This window comes from Lissotriton helveticus, chromosome 5_1 (genome assembly GCF_964261635.1).
Source record: "Lissotriton helveticus chromosome 5_1, aLisHel1.1, whole genome shotgun sequence".
Lineage (NCBI taxonomy): Eukaryota > Metazoa > Chordata > Amphibia > Caudata > Salamandridae > Lissotriton > Lissotriton helveticus.
Window position 1 is genome coordinate 1,278,986,281 of NC_136065.1, and position 23,475 is coordinate 1,279,009,755.

The 23,475-nt window shown below is 44.4% G+C and overlaps 1 protein-coding gene across 1 annotated transcript in view; it reads right to left on the reverse strand.

Moving 5' to 3' along the window:
• Window positions 1-16,131, reverse strand: part of LOC144755304 (fish-egg lectin-like) — a 135,448-nt gene extending 119,317 nt beyond the window's left edge. Inside the window, exon 1 of the mRNA XM_078644099.1 lies at window positions 15,987-16,131. Within this exon, the coding sequence (XP_078500225.1) occupies window positions 15,987-16,038 (52 nt within the window). The 5' untranslated portion in view covers window positions 16,039-16,131. The remainder of the gene's footprint in view (window positions 1-15,986) is intronic.
• Between the last annotated feature and the right edge of the window lie 7,344 nt (window positions 16,132-23,475).

The following is a 23,475-nucleotide window of genomic DNA, read 5'->3' on the forward strand; positions in this document are numbered from 1 at the left end:
TTACTTCGAATAATCAGCCTGTTCTTACCTAATTCGTGGGCTCAGGCTTCCGTGTACAATAGTCGTGTGCTCCCGCCTGAAAGAAACAGGAGGAGATGGCATTACACACCCAGGCATCTGAAGTTAGTTTGTGCTCAAGGATCAGACCCAGGCACGCGTCAATCTTTACCTTAAGAGATCAGGGCACGGAGCATAAAATGCTTTCCTTCTTCGTTCGAACTCCGCGTCAAAAGTGAATGGCGTGGGCTTCCGGGTCCGCAAAGGATCACGGGGGATGTAGTTCCGGACTAGCTGTGCCCATTAAATGCACCAGCTCGATTCCATGCATGTTACTTCTTTGGATTAAGTTACTGTATATTTCCTTTAGCGTTTGACCCAAAGTATGATCGACTTTTGCACTCTGGGATTTGCGCTATTGATATTCGTCATGTTTCCGTGCTTCTTGATTTTTCATGGACTTTGCACTATATGGTAGGGCACGTCTGGAGTGGGATGTTTGTACTTCTTCCGCATGGATTGTGCGCAATTGATGATACTATTTTATATCATATCTTATCTCTGAGTCACGTTCTGCCAGTTGTGCGAGGAATCATGGGATATGTAGTTTGACTCTGTTAGTGTGCATCTTCGCAATAGCCGAATGACCCTGGTCTTATCGTCGTGTGTGGGGTCTTTCGTGGGTCTACATGTTGGTATTGAACCAGCAGGACAACACGGGTTGCGGATGGTCTACAATTATAGAACCACCTGACAATCTCTCTGGTGTCCTGTACTGTGAACCTATTTCAGCATTGTCCACAAGTACTACCAATTTCAATATTCCATTCGGAGATGTCTACACAATTTAGCATAGTTTAAACATCTCCGTCAATTCATTCAAACCCTGTGTGGCAGAGTTGAATTTGACTATAAGCATGGCTTCTCTTCTCGAGAGCTTCGCTTCCAAGTCACCGCCTCTTGCGTCGTTGTCAACTTTCGAAATTACTGTCCAAATTAGGTCTGTTTCTTTATGATTCTTTTCCCGCCAATGGTTTACAAGGGGTGCTGTCGCTACATTGTTCTTTATTCTGGATTTATGCTGTACCGGGATTTGCAGTTCGTGAATGTCTCATGTTTCCAGATTATATTTTTATGTTCAAATATGATTCCTTCTTTTGTTGTATCACAACATGAGCATGTACCGCATTTATGGTGTCCTTGGATAGGCGGTAGACCTAACATTGTTCTTAATTTGGGATTTTTTTCTTGTGGAAGTGCTGCTCTTACTAATTGGTTGGCAATGCTACAGTTCTTTTTGAATGCAAATAATGGTTCTTTTGTGAAAGCTTCATCCCAATTTTTTAGTAAATGACAGTTTTTTTTGACCACCAGCTAAAGGAATTTGAAAAGAATAGGCTTTTATTTTTATTTTTTATTTTAGGTTTTTATAGAGCGCGTAGTCACCCGTGGGTATCCCAGCGCTGAACCTGTACCTCTTAAAGGGAAAAGAAGTTGACGATTCAGGGGAAGAGCAAGGTTTTAAGGGACTTCCTGAATCGTAGGAGGTTTGGTTCTGCTCTGAGATTCGGGGGAAGCGCGTTCCATTTTTTTGCTGTGTTGACTGAGAAGCGGCGACCGCCAGAGCGGGCCTTCTTCACCTTAGGAATTGTAATAAGGTTTCCATGTTCAGACCGAAGGGCTCTCGTTGGTCTGTAGGGTATAATCCAGTTGCTGAGGATTGGGGGGCCAGCGTTGTGCAAGACTTTATGGGCAAGGCAGAGGGCTTTAAAGATTACTCTTTCCCTAATTGGGAGCCAATGAAGTTTCCTTAGTGCGGGTTTAGCTGAGGTTGTGGCTGGGGTGTTCGTAAGTAATCGGGCTGCTGCATTCTGGGATTTTTGCAGTGTTTGGAGAGTGGATTCCGGTGCTCCGAGGTAAATAGCGTTGCTGTAGTCTAGCCTTGATAAAATTAAGCCTTGAATCAGCAAAAGTCGGGACTGGAATGGTAGTAGGGGAAGCACCTTTCTACATGACCTTAGTAGGCCGTAGCAGATGCCGGCAGTTTTTCTTGCCTGTGTTCTAAAAGTGAGGTCTGTCTCCAACCATACTCCCAGACTCTTAACCTCCGTCTTAGGGGTAGGGGGTTCACCCATACACGCGGGCCAGATGTTGGGGGGGAGGGTCATTGCTTTGCGTCCTAGGAGCAGGATCTCTGTTTTTGATCCATTCAATTTCAGAGCAGAATCACTCATCCATTGATGGATATTGGAGAGGCAGTCATGAAGATTGGAAGGCTCTAGCTTAGGGTGGGAGAGTGTTACCACCAGCTGAGTGTCGTCGGCATAGCTGACGATAGTGACTCCAAATGGTAAAACTAGCTCCTCCAGTGGGGCCATGTACACGTTAAACAGCGTTGGGCTCAGTGATGAGCCCTGTGGTACACCGCACCGGAGGGGGATGGAGTGGGAGCGACTTTCACCTTCCCAGACTTGAAAGGAGCGTCGGGAGAGAAAAGACGTGAGCCATTTCAGCGCACTGTCTTTCACTCCGATGTTATTTAGACGTTGGGTTAGGACCTGGTGGCTAACCGTGTCAAAGGCTGCACTCAGAGAAAATAAATTGTTAATGGCTGTGGTGTGAATATTGTGATTCCAGCAGATATTTAGTAAATTTATGTTGTCTGTAACGGTATGAGAGAGGCATGATTGATTGTTTGAATGATCCTTTTTGAAATATAGAAATGTTTTTGTGAATGATAATGTTTTCGTTGTGTACATAAGGTCTTAAAAAATGTAAAGTTTGAAATTTTAAACAACCAATAATAAGAGTAAAAATAAGTATTGAACAAAATAAAATAACTGAAAGTAAATAAGAATACAAAACATATTGTTTTATTCATATGTTTTGGGAGAAGAAGGTTTTGTCTAATTGAGTAGCGGCACTGGCAGCTCTTGTTGTTTACTGTTATCGTTGTGGCAGCACTGCACATTCAGCTCGGTATGACAAGTATCTGGCGAAGTCTGCCAAATGTATTGAATTTGGCTAATAGGGCACTTTGCTAGTGTATGTAAACGTAAATATAAAAAGAAATGTAAGAGCAAAGTTGCTTGTGTAAAAGAGAGTGATGAGGAACAATCTACCTTGGATGAGAGTGGTGAGGATGTAAGCACAAGATATGATGGAAAAAGAATACATGTATTGAAAACTTCATGAGAGAGTGGCAATAAGCCTCTTTGCTGAGTCGCTTTTGGAGGTGTATGGCTGCAAATGGCAGGGGGTTCTGGATCACCTTACAACATTGTAACGGAGAGTTTATGGATGAAACATTCCATTGGGGTTGTGGGGGAACAATTGGAACCTTCAGCTATAAATCCTGAAAGTTATACCGGAGAAAAACTCAATATCATCGGATTAAGACAAAATTGAAAACAGATGGGGAGAATGTGTTAAAGCTGAAAGTGTATTGGGAAGTCAGAGATGAATTAGGAGTTGAGGATATGTTTGTGGTGAGAGGTGACAAGGTAGTTCTACTACACAAAATGAGGAGTAAACTTTTTTCACTTTGTCATAAAGATCATGCTGGAATTACAAGAACCAAACGGAAAGACAAATCATTGTATTGGTGGCCAAAGATTGATATTGAAAGAGAGAGATTTGTAAGGCCATGTAGGGAGTGTGAAAGTTTAGATAAGTCCCGGAAAACACTCGATCCTCCATTGAGTTCTTTGGGTTGTCCGCCTCTTCTCTGGGAAGATGTGGCTTTGTACATCATAGGACCTATCGTGTTTAGTGATGGATCACAAAAATATATCCTAGTAGTGGGGATTTGTTTTCTAAATTGATTGAGCTGGAAGTGGTTAAAAAGGTTAATATTGGAGTTGTTATCGGAATTTTGGATGAAACATTTTTACAGGAGGGCTTCTCAAAATCTTTACTTACTGATAATGGAGTTCAGTTCAAATCAGCTGAAATGAAGGAATTCCTTGAATTTGCTGGAATTTCTCGCAAATTCTTGGCACTTTATCATCCATGGGGAAATGGTGCTACCGGCGCCGAGAGAGTCAACTGCATTGTTAAGGGTGTGTTGGAACTAGCCAATCAAAGTCCGAAAGATGTGAAAAATGAATTGAAGAAAATGGTATGGACTTATAGGGTGACATCCCATGACACTGTTGGTGAGAGTCCTTTTGGAATAATGAGAGGTAGTGTACCACATTCCAAAGTAGATTCAGGTTGGATGGAGAGAGGCAAGAATGTTGTAGGGAATGTGGAGGAAATTACGAGATGCATTTTGACATCTCAGCAAAAGAATAAAAAGTACTTTGATGATAAAAATGGAGTGGGTGATCATAGAAGGACCCTTGTTGTGCAATAGATGTGACAGATGGAACCAAGGACAATACAAATCTGTGTATGCATAATACATAAGGGATATATTGATCCTGGAATGTAATGCATGTGCCTGTCCTGCCATCAGCGAAATAGCTGAATGAACTGTAAAATGCAATACAGTTTGCTAAAAAAAAAACACGGAGTAGGTGATGTGAAACCAGTAGTAGGTCAAAGCTTTGTGTAAAATCTGTCAAGAAGGTTGCTAAAGGAAAAAACAGATTCAGTATTCATATGCAAATTATGAAGGTGAAGACCAATACTGTGAAATTAAAGGATGGCAGTATTTGTCATATGAGTTGCTTAGCTTTGGTCAAGAACAATGGTACTGACAGAGTTTGGTGTTCTTACCAGAAGATTGACCAAGATCGCAGATATTGGTGGATCGGTGTTGACTGCGAGAGCGGAAAAGAAAGTATGAATCCTGAGTTGGTAGAAAACAGTAATTCTGTTTTAGAGAGGGAAAATGGTCAGAGTAATTCTTTGGATGACATAGAAACAAGGAAAGAGGTTTGTGTGGAAATGAGAAGTGAGGATCACAGGAGTACTGATGTTTGTGGTGACAATCACAATGCTCAACTTGATGGTGTAAGAGTTAGCACTTTTGGTAGCAACATAATGAAACCAAAGTAACTTGAGGATTACGTATGCAATACATAGACTCAAATGTGCTATGTATTTTAAATGCCTCTTTACAATTGTAAATGTTTTTTATTGTTCAGTTTTGTGAAAGCTTTATTTTTTTGTTTTATTAAAGAGGGTGGAAGTGTAGTGATAGGTATTGTTATAGTATTGTGTATTATGTAGAATGTAGAGTCCTAGAATTAGAACTGCAGAGTGTTCCTAGTATTTATGTTATGGTGTAGAATGTTAAAGCCAGATATGCTGTGCTGTTCAAGGTTGCCAATAAAGAAGGAACTTGCTTTAATTAAATTTACTGTGCGTCAGTCACCACAGGTCCCTTTCCTGTTTTATTTGTATTTTTTTAAATCGGTTGTATTTTAAAAAGACAAAAGCCCACATTCATTGATGGTTGTTGATATATGTTTGCTGTGGTTGGGAGTCTCCTTCATATCTTCAGCCTACGCAGGAGATGGTCTCCAGGGACTGGGCAAAACGGCTGTGCCGCTTGGAGGGCTCAGATGAATAGGTAGGAACTCTGCTGCTCCCCACGGGCGGTGCCAATAACAGTTGCTGTGCCATCCTATGAATTTTGGCTGGAACCAGGGAGAGCAGGGGGTAAGCCCACAAAGAGCCTGGCTCCCTTCACAACTGTAGGACAGGACTGGGGATCGATGGATGGGGATATTTTGTAACCAGCGTAGGAGAGGGGCCTGATTTAAGTGCTCCAACACAATGTTTCTTTCGATGAATGTGTGACTATAAAGGACATTGTCTTGCTCTCTGACCAGAAGCTGGTATCCCCTAAAGTCTAGGATTATCAAACTAGTTGATCCTTAGGTAGGACTCACCTGAGCACTCTTTAGTTTTCCTCAAATTTTTGTTTTTGCATTTTATCTCACTGAAATCTAGGCATAGTGGCCATTAGGAGGCAATTTAGGGATCCCTGGCCCTGAGGAATTTCCCAGACCCATATTGGCTTTCAATGTGGGCAGAAACTTGTCAGCCTAGCTGTCAAGGATGGTGTGAGCTATTGTCTTCAATAACCATCCCTCTTTATTTAACCTTACCTATAGTTCCCACCAATAAAAGCAATCTGCTTGTGAACCATAAGGTTTTTTTTTAACCCACTGTGCTGAATCCCTTCTTTATCCTGCAACGCTTCATCTAAGAACTCTCTCCTCCACCAGGAATTTGGGTCCACCCTGGTGGTACTATCCTACCACAGTGGGGAGAGATTGCCGATGATTAGGCATGATTAAGCATGATACAATTTTGTGTGTGAGGTATCCTCTTCCATAAGGATTACTTTCGCTTCCCTCTGCACTTCCACAGTAATTCTGTGATTGTCCTACTTGGACCCTCATAGGTTTGGTTGAAGGTAGTTATAATGGACCATGTACTCTGCCTATAGCTGCTAAACCTATTTGTCTTGGTTATACTGTATAGGGGTATTGGCTTCTGACACCTGACACCGCTGCAGCCGGATCTGATCCCACAGCACCTAGCCGTAAAGATTCACTACAGACTTCTTTGACCCAAGTAAAGTGACATTGCAACAGCTACAGGTGCTAGCAGGCCAACTTAATTTTGCCTTGAGGATTATTCCAATGAACCGCCCCTTTTTCAGATCTATTGCTCAAGCAATGAGAGGTTTAACAGATAAACCTATGAGAGAGTAAAACAAGATCTCAGGATTTGGTTGTTCTTCCTGGAAAGCTTCAATGAAGCAATGGTTTGGTCAGCTCCAATTCAATCCAGACTCGAGTTTGCTCATTTTACAGATGCAGCCAGCACTGTCGGTTTTGGAGCCATTTTAGGGGTGAAATGGTATGCATACCTAGAGCCACAGCAATGTATAGACAGTGGTTTCAATTCTGCATTCAATCGTGGTTTGGGCAGACAGCTTGTCAGTTTTACCCATCCTTATCACAGCTAGTTTAGCACCCATGACAATGGGGGTAAATGCAGAGACTTGTCATGCATACCTCACGTGTTCCGCCATGTATGCCCAGGGTGACTCCTCTGCACTTCAAAACTGGGTGGGATTCGTAGGTGGTAGTAAAAAATATTTCCATGGGATGCCAACGTGGCTACAAGTGATAAGTGTGCCTCAGCCTTGACAGCTGTTCTACTGGGAAGGGGCGGGCGATATTTTGTCTCACACAAACTTGTACTTGCAATTTACTCCCTGAATACTCTTTGCTTCTCATTGCATATCTACGCCAGTGTCTGGGCGTTTGTCACTCCTTTGTCTAACGAGCAGGAATTGCATTTAATGAAGGCACCTACTGCAGACGGGCTCAGGAAGTTAGACAGTGGCTTAGCCAGGGCTCGAGTCGGGGTACCACGCGTGTGGACGGTGTCCCCCCACTTATTTTACAGGGGGGATGCCATCCCCCCTGCCAAACAGCTGGACTTCACTCTTTGGCCTCTCTGGGACGAGGAGCTCGGCACCTTTCGTGATGTTACTTCCTGTCGTGACATCACGTCTGGTGACAGCGTCCAACCACTTCTTTTTTTACGACTTGTGCCCTGGGCTTAGCTTGGTCAGTAAGATTGGGGGGTGGGGGTTATTAGCTTCTGATTTCGCAACAATCATGCTAGCTTATTTTAGTAAAATACATTATGAGAAGCAGGACAGGAGGGGGGGCTTAAGAGACAGTGGAAAGAGAGAGGAGGGCAGATTATTAGGGGTTCTAAAAACACAACAGATTTCAAACTAACCAAGTTTTAAGGTAGAGACGAGAGAGAAAGTGTGTGTGTGTGTGTGTGTGTGTGTGTGTGTGTGTGTGTGTGTGTGTGTGTGTGCGCGCGTGTGTGTGTGTGTGTGTGTGTGTGTGTGTGTGCGTGTGTATGCATGTGTGCGTGTGTGTGGGTGCGTGGGTGATTCCGTACATGTGTGTGTGCGTGCATGTATGTGTGTAAGTGTAAATTCAGGATGAAATCCGACACATACCTCACCAAATCCGACTGATAGCACTTGTACCCAACCATTCACAACAGAATCCATTTTTTAGAGGGGGTATAGCACCATAAACATCCCCCCTGAAGTTAGACTTCGTATGTACTGGTTTGGTCTCAGCAGGTTGTGCATTGACGATCTGCACCAATTGGTGGAGAAGACATGGAGCATAGGGTTGCAGCCACCTGCAATCATCATCCTGCACAGTAGCGGTAATGATATTAAAAGTGTAGGTCAGGGAGGAGTTTTTGACCTCACTGTTAAAGTTTTGTGGCTGTCTAAACAGTTCCCTCGGGCAATCATAGAATGGTCACATATTATACTAGTACAGTAATCAGTGGGTCCCAAAGGAAAATAATTATTTAGGAACACACAGAATGTCATCAGGCATAAATACAATTATACTCATTGTATTTGTGATCAATAATATGTAATCTTATCGATCAGCATGAAATATTCACGGTCCAGTAATTAGTCTGGAGACAATGTATCACAGATGTGCCCCACTTGAAAGGAAAGGGGAAAGGTTGTGTGCCCTTAGTGAAGGTTGAGAAAGTGAAAAGAGAGGTAGTGACAATAAATCCATCACAACATGATTTGGAAATATAAATGGCTTCATTCAGCCTTTTACTCATGCCTTCACTTATTAGTAAGGCCATTCAAAATAATTCTTCATTAGCCTCTACCTTCCTCACATTCATAGCTAATTGAATAATACGAATAGTTGGAACAGACTCGGGTAGTCTTTCCACCATGCTGATACCTCGGACGTCATATTCCTGCAATGTAAACGTATATATATTTACAAAATTGTTTAACAAGGCTTAACGTTTTGGAGCCTGTGGCATTTATTAATTAAGACCCTTTTTTATCCCGTTTTAGCAATCGGGAACCTTCACCAATCCCTTGTATGCAGTCTTTCCACCACTTTGTTGTGATGACTTGTCACATTCTGACAGCATCCAGCTGCTGCCATTGCGGGCGTCATGAACTTATGACTTTGACCCGGTATGGCTCGACCAGATCTCCATAGTTAGCACTTATCTTAGCTACATAAATTGTTGTTAAGGTTTTCACGGGTACCGCGCCACACTGCCTTGGTAATGTGGTGTGGGGGAGATAAGGCCTCTGCCACGAAACCAAGTAACGGTCCTGTTTCCCAGGCTCAACTCTTCAAGGGTTTTGGGGGGCGGTATCCCTTCTAGGATTGCTTTGGCATGGTCTAGCTTGGAGCTCTGCTTATAAACCCGGGCTCCCCTTGGATTGAGAAGTAGATGAGTTTGCCTTGTGTGGAAAGGGTTGGGGGCCTATGATTGACAGCAGGACTCCACAAGCAAAGCTAAAGATGCTGACGGGGTGGCTAAACATTACTCTGAACAGTGCTGTGTTGAGGTGATTCGATATCCGTATATAAAAAGTGTGTATAATTCTTCCGTTTTACAGTTGAAATAATGGTCTTGATGATGAATGTGTTGTTTCTTATAAAAATAAATACGGTAGGAGGCTAATGTTCTCCAAATCCAATGTTATTAGTCTTGGGAGCATTCTTGCAAAGGGAGAGGGGAGAGGATGAGCTGAGGCAAGTGTGTTTGCTAAGTTATTCAGTTCTTGGTTCTCCCCCACCAGATTTGGAGGGGTGCTTCAACTATGCATGATTGATACTGGAACCAGAAAACACAGGGGCATATGTACAAGCCCCTATCAGCACCACAACATCACTTTTATCGACGTTGTGGTGGCAATAGGGGCATAGTCTTATTTTCAAGGCAGCGTTAAGCCACTTATAAATAAATAAGGCACCCTTTCACGCTATGATTAGCATGAAAGGGGTGGGCGGTGGGTGTTGCGGTGGGCGTTCCAACGCAACACCCATTGATTGTGACGCTACCCCCTATGTACAAGGGCAGCGTACATAGGACCCAGAAAAACCTGGTCTTAAGTTCGCAAAACGAGGAGAAATGCATTATTTCTCCTCGTTTTTGCTTTTTCCATGTGTGCTACCTTGTGTAGCACACATGGAAAAAAACAAAATGCCATGGATTGGTTATGTACACGAAGGTCCCCCTTCCTGTACATAAACAATCTTCTTTTTTTTATTGCCATTTTGTGACTTTCAGGTGTGCTACATTAAGCAGCACACATGAAAGTGACAAAATGGCATTTTAGTATTGTTTATGTGCATTAAGGGACACCTTCCTACACATAAACAATCCTCCCCTGCACGCAGACACCCTTTCACTATGGTGCAGGGGTTGCCTGCGTTGGAATATCATTTTAAATATGGTTCAGCATTGCATTTCAGGCAGAGTGAGGCGTAAAGCCATGAAGGCTAACACCTCACTCCTCCACTTCTATTGTACATATCCCCCCAAAACTCTTATCCTCTTTCACTATTGAACCTCTTTCTGTGATCGTGAGCAAATCATATAGCTGCAATGAGGAGATTTCTTAACTGACAAAATCTGGAAGTGTAGTATTTCGTGGTTAGTGATATAGCGCTTTCCATGTCCTTTGTGAGGCCCAAAGGGATTAAGTACAGCAAACTGAAAAAGAAAGGTGGTCATTGGATGTGAAATTTGGGGTGTGCTTGAAAGGGGGCTTCAAAAATCTCTCTGAGGGACATTGGCTACTGACGAGGGAGGGGGTGACTGCTTGGTGCCCGTGGGCATCTGAGAGACGGGATAGAGGAGGATGTTTATTGTACTGATTTTTTGACGAGGGTCGCCAAACGCAGTGATACCACCGCGATACACGTGTGCCCTAAAGCTCACTCACCAAAAAGAGAAGGACTCTAGCCTGTAGGGTGGGAATGGGGAAACCCTGCAACCCTTGCACCAATGGTGGGCTACTCGAAGCATGCATAGAAATGCACACTCTCGCTCAGAAGTAAGTACAAACGCACACATTGTCCGAGTGACTCATGGAGGGACCAGCAGGCACCTCCCTATCACACCTTAAAAAGACAGGCTTGGGAGGGAGGAGATGATAAATTTAAGGAGCCTTTCCATAGCACACGCAGACAGATACGCAAAAATACAGACACTGGTTGAATATACCCACACATGCACGCATCTATATAAACACACAGAAACAGGCAGACATGCACACTCAGCCACACAATCATACACAGCCTCAAGTGAAAAGTAACGCATGACCATCACCATACACCATCATCATAGATGCCATACACAAGGATGGGGAATGAGAACAGTAAATTAAAATGTAAGAACATTTCATTAAAACAGCGTTACAACTGGGGTTTTTTTCTAGGCGCTGTCAGGCAGAATAAACTTTCAGTTAAAGCCAGGCCCACTGGAATTATGTGGCAGGGGAGGGTCAAATTATGCGGCAGTGTCAAGTACCCCACAAGACTCACCTGGGCTTGTGAGGTGATCCCGCAGAGACGACAGTAGCCACCGCCCCTGGCCCCAACAAAACCCCGCGGGGAATAACGCCCGACAAGGATGAGGTGGAACCAGGGATGGGGGCCAAAGGAAGTGGCTTTGGTGGTAGGGACGTGGGATGGGTCTTGGCACAGCTGAGGGAACAAGGAACACCAGATTAGAGCTAGGGATTACGCTCGTGCTGTCAACCACCCCACAAGATACATGCAGACAGGAGCCCCTGTTTCTGACACTCACCACCAGGGTCGTTCGGGTTGTCTTCTAGAACAGGCCAATGCTGTGTCGTCTAGGAGCCTCACGTCCGTGGAAAAGGATATGAAGAAGGAGGCGCTTCTGCGCTTGGACCACCAAGGAACCAAAAGGAACTTGAAGGAAAGCGCTTCTGCGCTGCACAGCAGGTACTGACAAGAACACCAGGGTAAGCGCTGTAGCGCGGCCCAAATGTACAATGCTCCCACGCAACCTGCGTGTAGGAGCCAAGCTGGAGCCCACCTGCGCCACTGCCAAGCAAGGTCCGAAGTATAAGGAAGCGCTCCTGCGCCTTGGGCAAAACAACAGAAAAACAAAATGTGGAAGTGCGCCTGCACTATGAAGAGAAACCCGCAATAGCGCTCCTGCGCTACTGCAAACAAAGGAACTGAGGCTTGTAAATAGCAGCGTGCCAGAAGCAGCTGCTTCAGGACACGTATCAGCAGCGCTCCCGCGCGGCTGACAGGAACAGGAACAAGCAGTCACGTAACGCGTGAGGAATGGCAGCGTTACCGTGACCTGAAGAACCCTCGTCGTCAGCTGGGCTCAAGCGCGTCTGTCCGGAGGAATCAGAAGCACCGATCCGGCGGCCACACGCACTTTTAAACGTGTGGCCCGGAAGTGCAAGATGCGGGGAGGACTAGAACGGGACTCTCCTCCGGCCGGAAGTGAGTATCCCAATGTCTGTGGTGAGGACTAGAACGGGACTCTACCTCCGGCCGGAAGTGAGTATCCCGCTCTCTGCATGCATCCTGCGGCGCCCGGGACTGCGGAAAGCCGCCACACGACAGGCAGGGTCGAGAAAAATTATGCAACAAGAAAATACATATTATGAGACATAATGCAGCACATTTTGTGATAGTATTACTTCATTATTTTCTCATGATCACATTTGTTAACCCTGTCTGGACATGGGTTGAACCTCATTAGTATCCGTTTAACACCCAAATATAAAAATATGCATTAAAAACATGACCATTTGCAAAGGGCATTCCACTGCGCAACAACACGTTGCTGCAAATTTAGCAAACTTTCGACCCTTTGAGCAAGAAACAAATGTTTTTTTGTTAAAATCTGCAGATTAGACAGCAGGTGATGAATTATGTGGCAAATACGGCAAATCCATAAATATGCGAAAAAGCCATGCTCACCCAATCAGATAATTCCAGTGGCACTTGTTAAAGGCTATATATAAGTACAGACACCAACACACTAATACATAGATGCATGAATACATTCATACTGAAATCAAATCTTACAAGTGTGGCATACGAACGTTACACACATGTATATTCTTGCATTCGTACATGCCCCTATGTAATGCTCAGACACCTAGACATGCAAACACATGCACACAAACACAGGCCACACACAGACAATACATATGTAAAAACTCACAAACACACAGACAAGGCACACTAGAAAGTACACAGACAGACACACAGGAACGGACACAGGGACCCAGTTAGGCCTGCTGAACAAAAGTATATTAATCCAAGGTTTCAGAGCATTGCGCGAGTTTGGGTCGGGGAGGTGTTGCGCAGTGCAGGTGATGCGCCGGTTCTGAAGGCGATGCAACTGGTCCGATCCACACAGTAGCGGCAATGCAGCGGTGTTGATCTGCACAGCAGATGCGAAGCACCAGTTCTGACCTGTGCAGCTGTGCCGATGCGTCTGTGCCGATCCAAGCTGCAGAGGCAATGCGCGGGTTCTGGTCCACGCAGCAAAGCAATGTGTTGGTTCTGCTGGTCCTAACACCTTAGGCCCACTCCCAAGGGTCCAGGAGTGGGGTGGCACCACTTGGAGGGGTAGAGTCACAGATCGCAGATTCTAGGTGCAGAAGCAGGGTGGTTGGAAGTCTTTTATGGACCTGAGACTTCAGATCGGGAGGTCAGCCAACTATTCTGTGGACTCCCTCTAGGTTCTGGGGGGCAAGTGATACAGATCCAGTCCTTCTCACCCAGGAAAGAAGGCAGTAGGGCAGCAGAGGAAGGTGAGAGTACAACACAGCAGAGGTCCAGCTGGGCAGCAGTCCTTCAGAGGCACATCAGTCATTCTTCCTGGCAGAGACTTCACAGGTCCAGAAGTGTACTGAAGTGGTGGTGTCTGAGGTCTAGTACTTATACCCAGTTGTGCCTTTGAAGTGGAGGAGACTTCAAAGACAGGCATTTGAAGTGCACAGATGTCCTGCTCTTCCTGCCCTTGCTCTAGACTCACTACAAGGTGGTATGCAGTCCTTTGTATGGGGACAGGACACAGCCTATTCATGTGTAAGGGAGGTTGGGTCCAGCTCCTCCCAATCATCCTCCCAGGATGCCCCATCAAGTCACACCTAAGCTCCATTGTGTGTGGCTATCTATTTTATTTTATTTCTTTTATTTTTGTACAGAGTTTTATATAGCGCAAACTTGACCCAAATCGGGTATCAGAGCGCTTTACATAGCACCAGTTGCATTACATGAGGACACACTCATTTTTGTTAGGCACGGGGAGATTAAGTGATTTGCCCAGAATCACAGAATGTTCGGCGTCATTGCCGAAACACGAACCCAGTTCCCCAGATTCGAGGTCGACTGCCCTAGCCATTAGGCCAACTCCTCGGAATACACAAAGTCCAGCTGTCACCCACCCCACACATGTGATCAGAGATAGGCAGCAGGTACCAAATGGCTTATGTAAGAAAATGGCAATTTTCTAAAAGAGGCATTTTCAGAATTGCAATTTAAAATCCGACGTCACCTTAATTTGGATATTAAATGGTGATTCCAGAGACACCAAACTTGAAAAGTTCATCTCTTCACAATTGGGAATTACACTTATAAAGGGTAATAAGGTCACAAAAAGTGGAGGAGAAAGGCAAAAATTTTGGGGGTGACCCTGCAGAGAGGGCAATTTTCCTACACAATGCTCTGCTGAGAAAGACACAAAGGCAGATAGACACCAGGGAGGCTTCTCGGAGAACAAAACTAACTTGATTAACTAACAGAGAACAAAAGAAGAGTTTAGGAGCTGGAGTGTAAATTGGTACGTGAGATATGGGGGTTGTGAATCTCAAATGTCCCATCTAAAAAAAGCAGTGGGATGCAGGGTGGAAGAGAAAGATGACCAAGGTTTGGGATGGTCTGTTTACAGGATGAGAAGGGTCAGTACCGATTGGCATTAGTTGGGACTCTGTCTAGAGTAGCACAGTGGTCAGAAAATGATAGGTTGGAATGCTACATTTAGCAGTTGTCACTGGTTGGGCTATTTGCAAGCATTCATCACAACATCTTTTGGGTGTTTGATTGCCAGTAGTATGTCTAGTACTGGGTCAGCTTTCCAAGCCTACTACCTCCAATGTTTGTGAATTTCAAAAAGTAATACATTTTCACCCATTCAAGGAGTACTTTTATGGATGCATTCGAAAATATGTATGTCTTTAACATGCAGAAATGTTTCACCTTCATACATCAGATTATATAATTACATAGACAGACATTTATTAAAAGTGTTCGTTTTTAGAAACATTCAGTGCTCGGTCTACAATGACAATACCACTAGAGAACTAAGAGGCAAACCGTGGTCATATGAACACTAAACATGGTATAGATTGTTATTATAGATGGTGCAAAATCCTAATCTAATAAATCAAAAAGAGGTGCTTGTAAAGCACACATCTTGAACTCATATTTGAATATAAAGAAAAAGGAGCCTCCGTAAAATAAAATATTTGCTTGGAGTCATACAATTTGGGCGAGCAGCAGAGACAAGCCTGTATTGATGTTTTGCCTTTCGTTCTCGGCTCAGGACGAGAAAAACTGAGAGATAGCAGACCCGACTCACAGCCCCCAGACAAAACTGCAAAGCCAAAAATAAATGTAGTGGGGGCCAGTCCTGCCCCGAGCTCTGCCCCTAAAACGATGCCCCAGCGTAGGGGAGATAGCCACATCGGAGAGCATGCAGAGATGGTCACACACGTGGCTCATGGGAAGCTAAATTTCAGGAAAGCGAAGCCCAGGAGAGCCTTTGTGGGATAGACACTATATACAGATATATCTTATGATTATGACTGTTCTGTTTTTGAACGTGTTTTCTGTTCTTTTTTTTAGCTTTACGTCCATTGCCCTGATGAGGCCAATTATGTGTTTTATGAGGTTGCCCTGTATTTCTTGTTCACCGTGTTTATTTTCGATTTTCTGAAATTATACTTACCTTTACAACTATTATTACCATGCTGGCACTATGTTAAAATCTGGCTGTCGCGCCAGCGCAATCAATGCTTGATTAACTTGTATGGCTTGTTCTTTCGCACCGTTCAGGCGCTCTGAAGCCAGGCCGGGTCACAGGCGTTATACGACAGCAAATAAATAAATATATAAAATGAGTGGTGTCCTTCTTACCCGAGCAGAGCCCCAGCAGGGGCAGAAACAGCAGCACAGCGGGGAGGCTCATCTTCAGTTTTGAGTTCTTCTCTCACTGCAGAGTCGCTAATAGCAGAGACGCCGGCGCGCGCACTTAAATACTCAGCACAGGAGGAAGAGAGCGCAGATTGAGCAATGTGTTTGAACTGTGATATTGTTTGTCTTGCAGCAATCTCTCATTTAAGGAACAAAGACCCACGCATATTAGGGTGGGGGAGCAGGGATCTGGGGTTGAAAGAGGAATTATGACCATTATCTCCAGGAAGGAATGAACAGTACACAATTCCTGTAAAAAGCCCTTGCGTAAGCAGTGTGCTTCTTAAGATGGCATCACCCCAGGAAATACCCAGTGAACTAAAATACCCCACACTCTGACTAATCCTCTAAGGCACCGAGTGAGGGAAGACAGCAAGTCTGCCCACCATTGCAAGATTTCAGGAGGGGAGTATAATGGTACGGAGGAGGTGCACTCATCCTAAGTACGTATTTTTAAGGGTGAAATTTGCCCCAAATTTAAAATTTCCTCCAAGTAGCTCTGAGAAGGCACTCATCATAAAATAATCAAAAGCACAACATACTGTGCTGAGGCTTACATACACTGCGCATTTAGGAGGTTCCTTCCCTCTCCAGATGTCCACCTTTGTATTTCACTTTGTATTTCACTTTCTTCCCACGTATTCCCTCTCACCTTCATGCTTTCTGGTTCCTTTCATGTGTGCCCCTTGACTTTTGTCTTTCTCCCCACTTTCTTCTCAGTTTTCATAATTTCTCTTTCAGCGTCCCCATTTCTGCAGCTTCATTGCAAGTCCCACCCTTAGCTTCATCATGGCATTAATGTGAAATGTTATTTATGTGTTTCCAAATGAATAACTGACAGAAGTGGGGCACAAAAAACATTAATTATACTTTCATTGTGTCCCTGCCTTCCGTGCAGTCAGGCCCAGTGGCGTTTCCACTATGGCTGCTGAAGGGGTGGATTCCCAACACAACTGGTAACACTTCTTCTCTCACAAGTATATCATCTTGAATTTTGTGTATTCCCTCTGGAGTCCTAGAATCAGAGTTTGTTGCTTCCTTCTGGTTGGCCCCCAGCAGTGATCCTTGATTGGGCGTTTTAGGGACAACATAAAAGAACCAAAAGAGTATAACTATTAACAGACAATCTAATGCGGTGGGATAATACTTGCATCTGTTGTTTTAATAAAATTCAAGACACTCCTTCGCTACTGGCTAGGAGACGTACTACGTAGGCTTCCTATAATGCATATTCAAAGCACATTAATGACAAATAGCAGCATGATCAACAGGCTTACAATAGACAGTTTTTAAATGTGGACACCCTGGACCAATCTGATGACGATACTGGAGGAAAATGGCTTGCTTAAGGCTATGAATAACTGAGGGGCAGGTGCCCTCACCCCCTTAGTTAAACTAATATACTGCTGAAGGCATCATACCACAAACCTCAGTATGTGCTTTAAAGCTTGGAAATTCCACTAACAAGGAAGAATTCTTAGTCCTCATAATGTGGAAGCGTACACACCTGGCATGAACTGCATAGCAAAAATGTCTAAAGCTCTAACATCAAAACTCTTTTAAAAGACACCAAACATAATAGAGTCACCAACTTAGCTGATAACCATTTAATTGATAAAAGATCATGATCTCCCCGGGACTTAATCAAATGCAACACCAGATTGACATTCCCTCATACCTGAATACCCAGGCTTCGAGGATTCATATATCTAATATCGCTCAGCAGTCTATGGGCCAAAGGATCCTCCTCAATCAGTTTTCCATCAACCTTTAAATGCCCTGCTGAAATCGCAGGCCTGTAACCATTAATAGTTCTGTAAGACCTCCGATTAGCTGCTGAAGAAGTTAATAAATTCAATATCGTACAACATCTGCTGAAATGGGATCAAGGCCCTTCGTCAGACACCAGCTACTTCAAAGTTATCAGCTTGATCTATAAGCCTTGACCGTGCCCGAGGCCCATGAGGTTCAATGTATCCTGAAGATTCATTTGAAAAGCCTACCACATTTCCAAACGTCCTGAAAGGTTTCATACCATGAGAACCTGATTGTTCAGGGAAACCAACCGACGCAGCTGCCTGAAAGGACTCCTCAGGATCCCTTGGAAAACTGGCAGCAAAGTTTGACAATTTACTGAAGAATCCAACAGAATTGGGTACCAGGGCGGATTTGTCCATAAGGATGAAGCCATCACTGCTCTTGCTGATTGCAAATTTGCACTAGGCTTCTCACTATCAGGACAAAGTGAGGCGAAGCATAGTGCATTCCCCCTGATCAGTCTTGAAGAAACACATCTGTTGCTAGTGACCCCAAGTCTAGACTCCAACTAAAGAACCTGCCCAACTGAGTCGTGAGCCTGGCTGCAAATAGAACTATAGAAAAAGGTCTGTATTGCTCATCCATGACTGGTAGTCTAAATTCCAATCTCTGGCTGTCCAATAAATTCCTACAATACAATATGTCAATACATTTACTGCGCCTGGCATGTACTCAGCCACTAATAAGATACCCTGTCCGAGGCAAAATTAGAAAAGTGCTTTGCTGATGCAACCAGTGGTTGTGATAATGTCTCCCCAATTTGGTTGACATACCTGGCTGCAGTTATGCTGTCCATACAGAGGAGGACGTCACATATTACCTTTCCATTTACAGGGATTTGAACCGCAACAGAGCCTGCAAGAAGTTCAAAACAGTTTATGTGTATTAATGACAACTTTGTAGACCATCTTCCTGCAGTCCAACAGGTGCCACACCTTGCACCCCATCCCCACAGAATTGTTTCAGATTCTAATACACAATCTGGCATAAAGGAAAAGTGTTCGCCCATTCCAGGGGTCAATGTGTGCCGGCCACCATGACACATCCTCTTTTGTCTCTACATCTAAAATGTTCATATGAGTGTAGCCTATCCAGTTCTGCAAATGTCTTATTTTAAGTCTCTGTAGGGCCCTGTAGAGTAGGTTACCTGGAAAATAGCATGTATTGAAGAGGCCAACAGACCTGTTATCCTGGCCAAATGTCTCAGTGATATATGGATCTGGATCTTTACAGAGCTTAATTCTTTCCTGATCCCCTTTAAATTGCATCCAGAATCATCAATATGCCTTTCTCTGAGTTTACCACAAAACCCAAAAAGTCCATTATTCAAGAAGGTGAGAGAGACAACTTTTCTACATTTACTGTGATCCCCTAATTCTAAATAAGGTCTACCGCCTTCTGCACCTGATCTACTAAGAACTCCCTCACCTGATTGAAGAATATCATGTCGTCCAGGTACACAATCGTTAGTAGGCCCTGTGATCTGAGAAAGGCTTAGACCGGCTTCAGAAGTCATTGTCCTGAAGATAGCTCAAAGGGAAGAGACTTTAATCTGTGCAGATTTTCCTGCTAAAGGAATTGAAGAAACTTCCTGTGATCTTAAAAAATAGGAACTGTCAGGTAAGTATCCTTAAAATTCAGGCAGACCACCCTGTCCTCTAACTGTAACATGTCCCTCAAACTGACTACTGATTCCTTCTTGAAATTGCGATAGAGTACAAACTCGTTCAAATATTTTATCATTATTCGAGGTCTGAACTCTTTTTTTCTTTTGAATCAGACAAATATTACTTACAAACCTTTCTGGAAGCAAAAACAACCTTCTATGTTCCCTTTTAGAAGAAACCCCTTGACTTCTGTGGAGATCTGGCATTCCCCTTTCTGGGAGGAAACTGTTGGATTCAGATATTTGACTTGACCGGGGGTTGACACAAAGTCAAACTGAAAACACTTAACAGCGTGATGGACACATGGCTCTTTAGACAAATTTTTTCATTCCTTTACAAAATGGACAACCACCTCCATACTTTTGCAAAAGGGAGAGAGTGCATTCTTACCCTACACTCCAGCTCCCCTTGACTGGCTGCCAGCGTACCCGAAGCCAAACCTGCCCCCTCTTCTCCTCTAAGGGAGAACATAGGTCTAATATACTTGATTTGACAGCTCTAGTAGGGTCTGAAGGCTGAGGTGCTGGCTAGGGAAGTGACCCCTGCTTCCAATGGGCTGGGCTGAGACCTGCCGAAAGCTTTCTTTAAACACACATAAGCCTTGTCAAGGGAAGAAAGGGACTTTACATAGCATCCCTGATAAAAACGTCCCCCAAACAAGGTACCCTGCATATTTGCAGCAGTTTCCTAACTGGCCGTTTACCCAATTTTAGATTTATTCGAAAGAGCAAACCCGTTCTCCTTTCAAAGGAGAGACCCATGTTGACCTTCCCCAGAAAACACAACCCCCTTTGGTCCCACCCGGACACACTTTCAGCATCCAAAGGCTCACTTGAAGAGTTGGCTAGCTCAGCCAAACACATGATTCTTGCCAAAGGTCCTAGGATATCTAAAACCTTATATTGGCGTGAGGCCCATACCATGTCAAACCCTTTTTGTGGGACTTTCCCACCTTTGTAGGAAACCTTACTATATTTGGATCTATAGCAGGGGTAAGGGCCACTTTGTCATAAATGATGTGTCTAGTGAATTCAATGCTTGTTTTAGACCTCGTGACCTTATCCATCATATTCATAGTCCTTGACTAAATATATTCTTCCATAAATGAAGAAGATCACCACTCAGCAGAGTGAGGATGCTGCAACCGGAGGGGGTCAAATATAGGGTTACCCTCAAAGGCAAGGATAACGTCTTGTGGTTTATCCACCTTAGCCTTTTTATTTATATTAACATTGTCCGAATCATCATACACAGGGTCACCCTAGTACAGCACAACTCATTCAAGTCATCATAAAGCCTTTTAAAGTAGCCAGTGTCTGAACCCAGAGAAGGATCATACCAACCAGACACTTTGTCCGCCATCCCCTGAAGTGTTTAACCACCATCAGCAATGTCTCCATCTTGCACCTAATGCACCAAGAGGAGTAGAGAGTTATACGATATATTGTGTGAAGACATGTGCTGTATGTGCTAATACTGTCCTCACTCACACAAATGTGTGACATGCTTCATCATTGGGCTGTTTACAAAAACACCCCAGTGTAGCCACGCATGGGGTGGAGCAATAGGGTTGGAAAGACAATATAACACAAAAAGACACAAAATAATTATACAGTGACTGGGAACGGTGGTAGTGAAAGTGCAGTGGTGAGTGATTTAAAACTAGCTTGGAAGTGTCGCTGCGCCTAAACCTTTATTCCTGGATCTTCTAGCCAGGCATTAAAAAATGTGAAGGATGGTGGTGATTGGGAGATCCTATGTACTCCTAGCACCCCTCTCTTACTGAAAGGTGGTCAGCATGTTTCGGCCGTTAGTGTATGCCCCTCGTGTAGGGTCACGCCGGCCTTCTTCAGGACTCTACCTGTCCCAGTACGCTCTCACTTTCACCTCCAATAGAGATAAGAGGGTAACTTAAAGCCAGTTTCTTCTGTGTCAAGGAAATCCCTCCAATAGGTAATGAAAGTACGAGTTTACCCCTGATTCATATTTGAACTGGCAGCAGGCAAGGGGAGAACCCCTGTAGTCACACTTACGCCAAGGGTGGTGCTCCGCTGGCAAATGCTTGCCTCCCTCCGCCGTGTATCACCACCAGTTGCTTGATTTTTATAACATTCCTCCCCAAAACCCGAGGGCAATGTTAAAGGATTATTGACACAGTGTTGCCAATATGAGAGGACGTGTTCTTAAAAAAAGATGAGACTGCCTTGTTTATTGGCCTGAAGGCCGAATTTTCCAGGAATTCCCTCAGATCCCTCTTAAAAAAATTCTTCTTCAGACTCTTACACATTGTCTGCGCTATGTGACCGCCATTATCCTGCTTGCTGAATTAGCCCGACCAACCTCAGGGAACTGAACCCTACCAAATGCTGACATATTATGTTAATACTTATTTTTTGAAGCGCCAAGCAGTTAGCACTTAAGTATTAAATCACGTTCAGGTAAACAAAAAATGACCTTTCAGCAGATCTCCTTGCAAACAGTTGTAAAGAGTTTAAGAAAATTGTCAGTACATCTCCCAGTTTTAGCATGTGCAGTAAATCATTTTGTACATTGAAGCAGAAAATAAAATGAATTCTCTTTAAACACTTCCACTCAAGTTTAGGTCTAAATAGAGGGCCCGCAGGAAGCAGTTCTATTCCAAAGGAAGATACTCTCCTCAACGCGACTATCAATCACAGAAACACGGTCTGCTATGAACAAAGACCAACCAGAAAATGATAAACTCCACACCAGGTCAAAAACGAAACTGCCACAGCAGGAGGAAAGAGGATGCCATAATCTAAAGAGACCTGTTTATTCCATGTGGGTTTGTTTGTGCTCGTTTTGTCATTTCCTGTTTAACCCGTGGTATTGTAGTGCGTTAATATGGTGTGGTATAAAACAGTGAGAGAAGGGAAGGCATAACAGGAAGCCTCCGTTGTATGTGATAAAATCATAGTGTGCAAAACATTGATGAGGGAATAGTCTTGATTAGCTATGGTTTTTCATGTGGCATGGCCTGGAGCTAGTTGTCAGCTATGCCAACTGCAGACGTTGGACATAATTTGGACATCTGCATATGAACTAGACCACAGTTGATCCATGTTAAAAATAAGGTATTGTGTATTGGTTCATTAGAAACACAAATTACAAATAAATAGTTATATTTATTTAACAAGCATTCGCAATGTAATAGGTCTCGCATTTATGAGAGTTTGAGCTATTGGCAATGTAATAGCTTAAACTCTTGCAAATGCGAGACCTACTGCATTGCAAAGTACTAGCGCCCATGCGGCGGTTTCACATTCATGAAGGCCACGGCCCTCTCTTTTAGACAAGCCGCGTCTAAAGAAACAGGCGTGTCCAACATTAAAGTGAAACAGCGGCATCGGGGCTTTGACAAAAAAAAAATGTTTTTCAAGTAGACAAACAGATTTTTTTGGGGAAAAGCGCACGGGGGCGTGGCTTAGCGGGCGTTGATGGCGGACGTGGCTAGCTAGAGCTCCCGCCGGCCCGAAGATTATCCTTACTATTCTCCTGGCCCCCGGACCCGAAAAAGGGCATTACGTTTGGTGTGCTAGTGGTGGAAGATCCTGGGAATCATCCGGTGCCGAGAGCGGCGCTCTGGGACCCTGCAGAGCGGCGTGACACGTCAGAGCAGCGAGCGGCCTGGTGCCGGCCGGACAAGCCGGGGCCTCGATTTTGGAGCACCTGGTCCGGAGGGCTCGCCCGGAGGCCGGCGGCGCCGCACCTCGGTCAGGACCAGGGCCTCCCTGCAATCAGCGAGCCATCGCGGAGTCCCCTGCCTCTCCCCATAGTACAGGCGGCGGAAACGGCTTGCCGGGGACCGCCGCGGAGGAACTGCGGCCAGCCTGGCCTGAGCGAGGCCGGGGCCTCGAATTTGGCGACCCCCGCCCGGAGGCACCATCGCCTACCCTGGAGCCGGGAGTGCAGGCGCAGCGGAACCC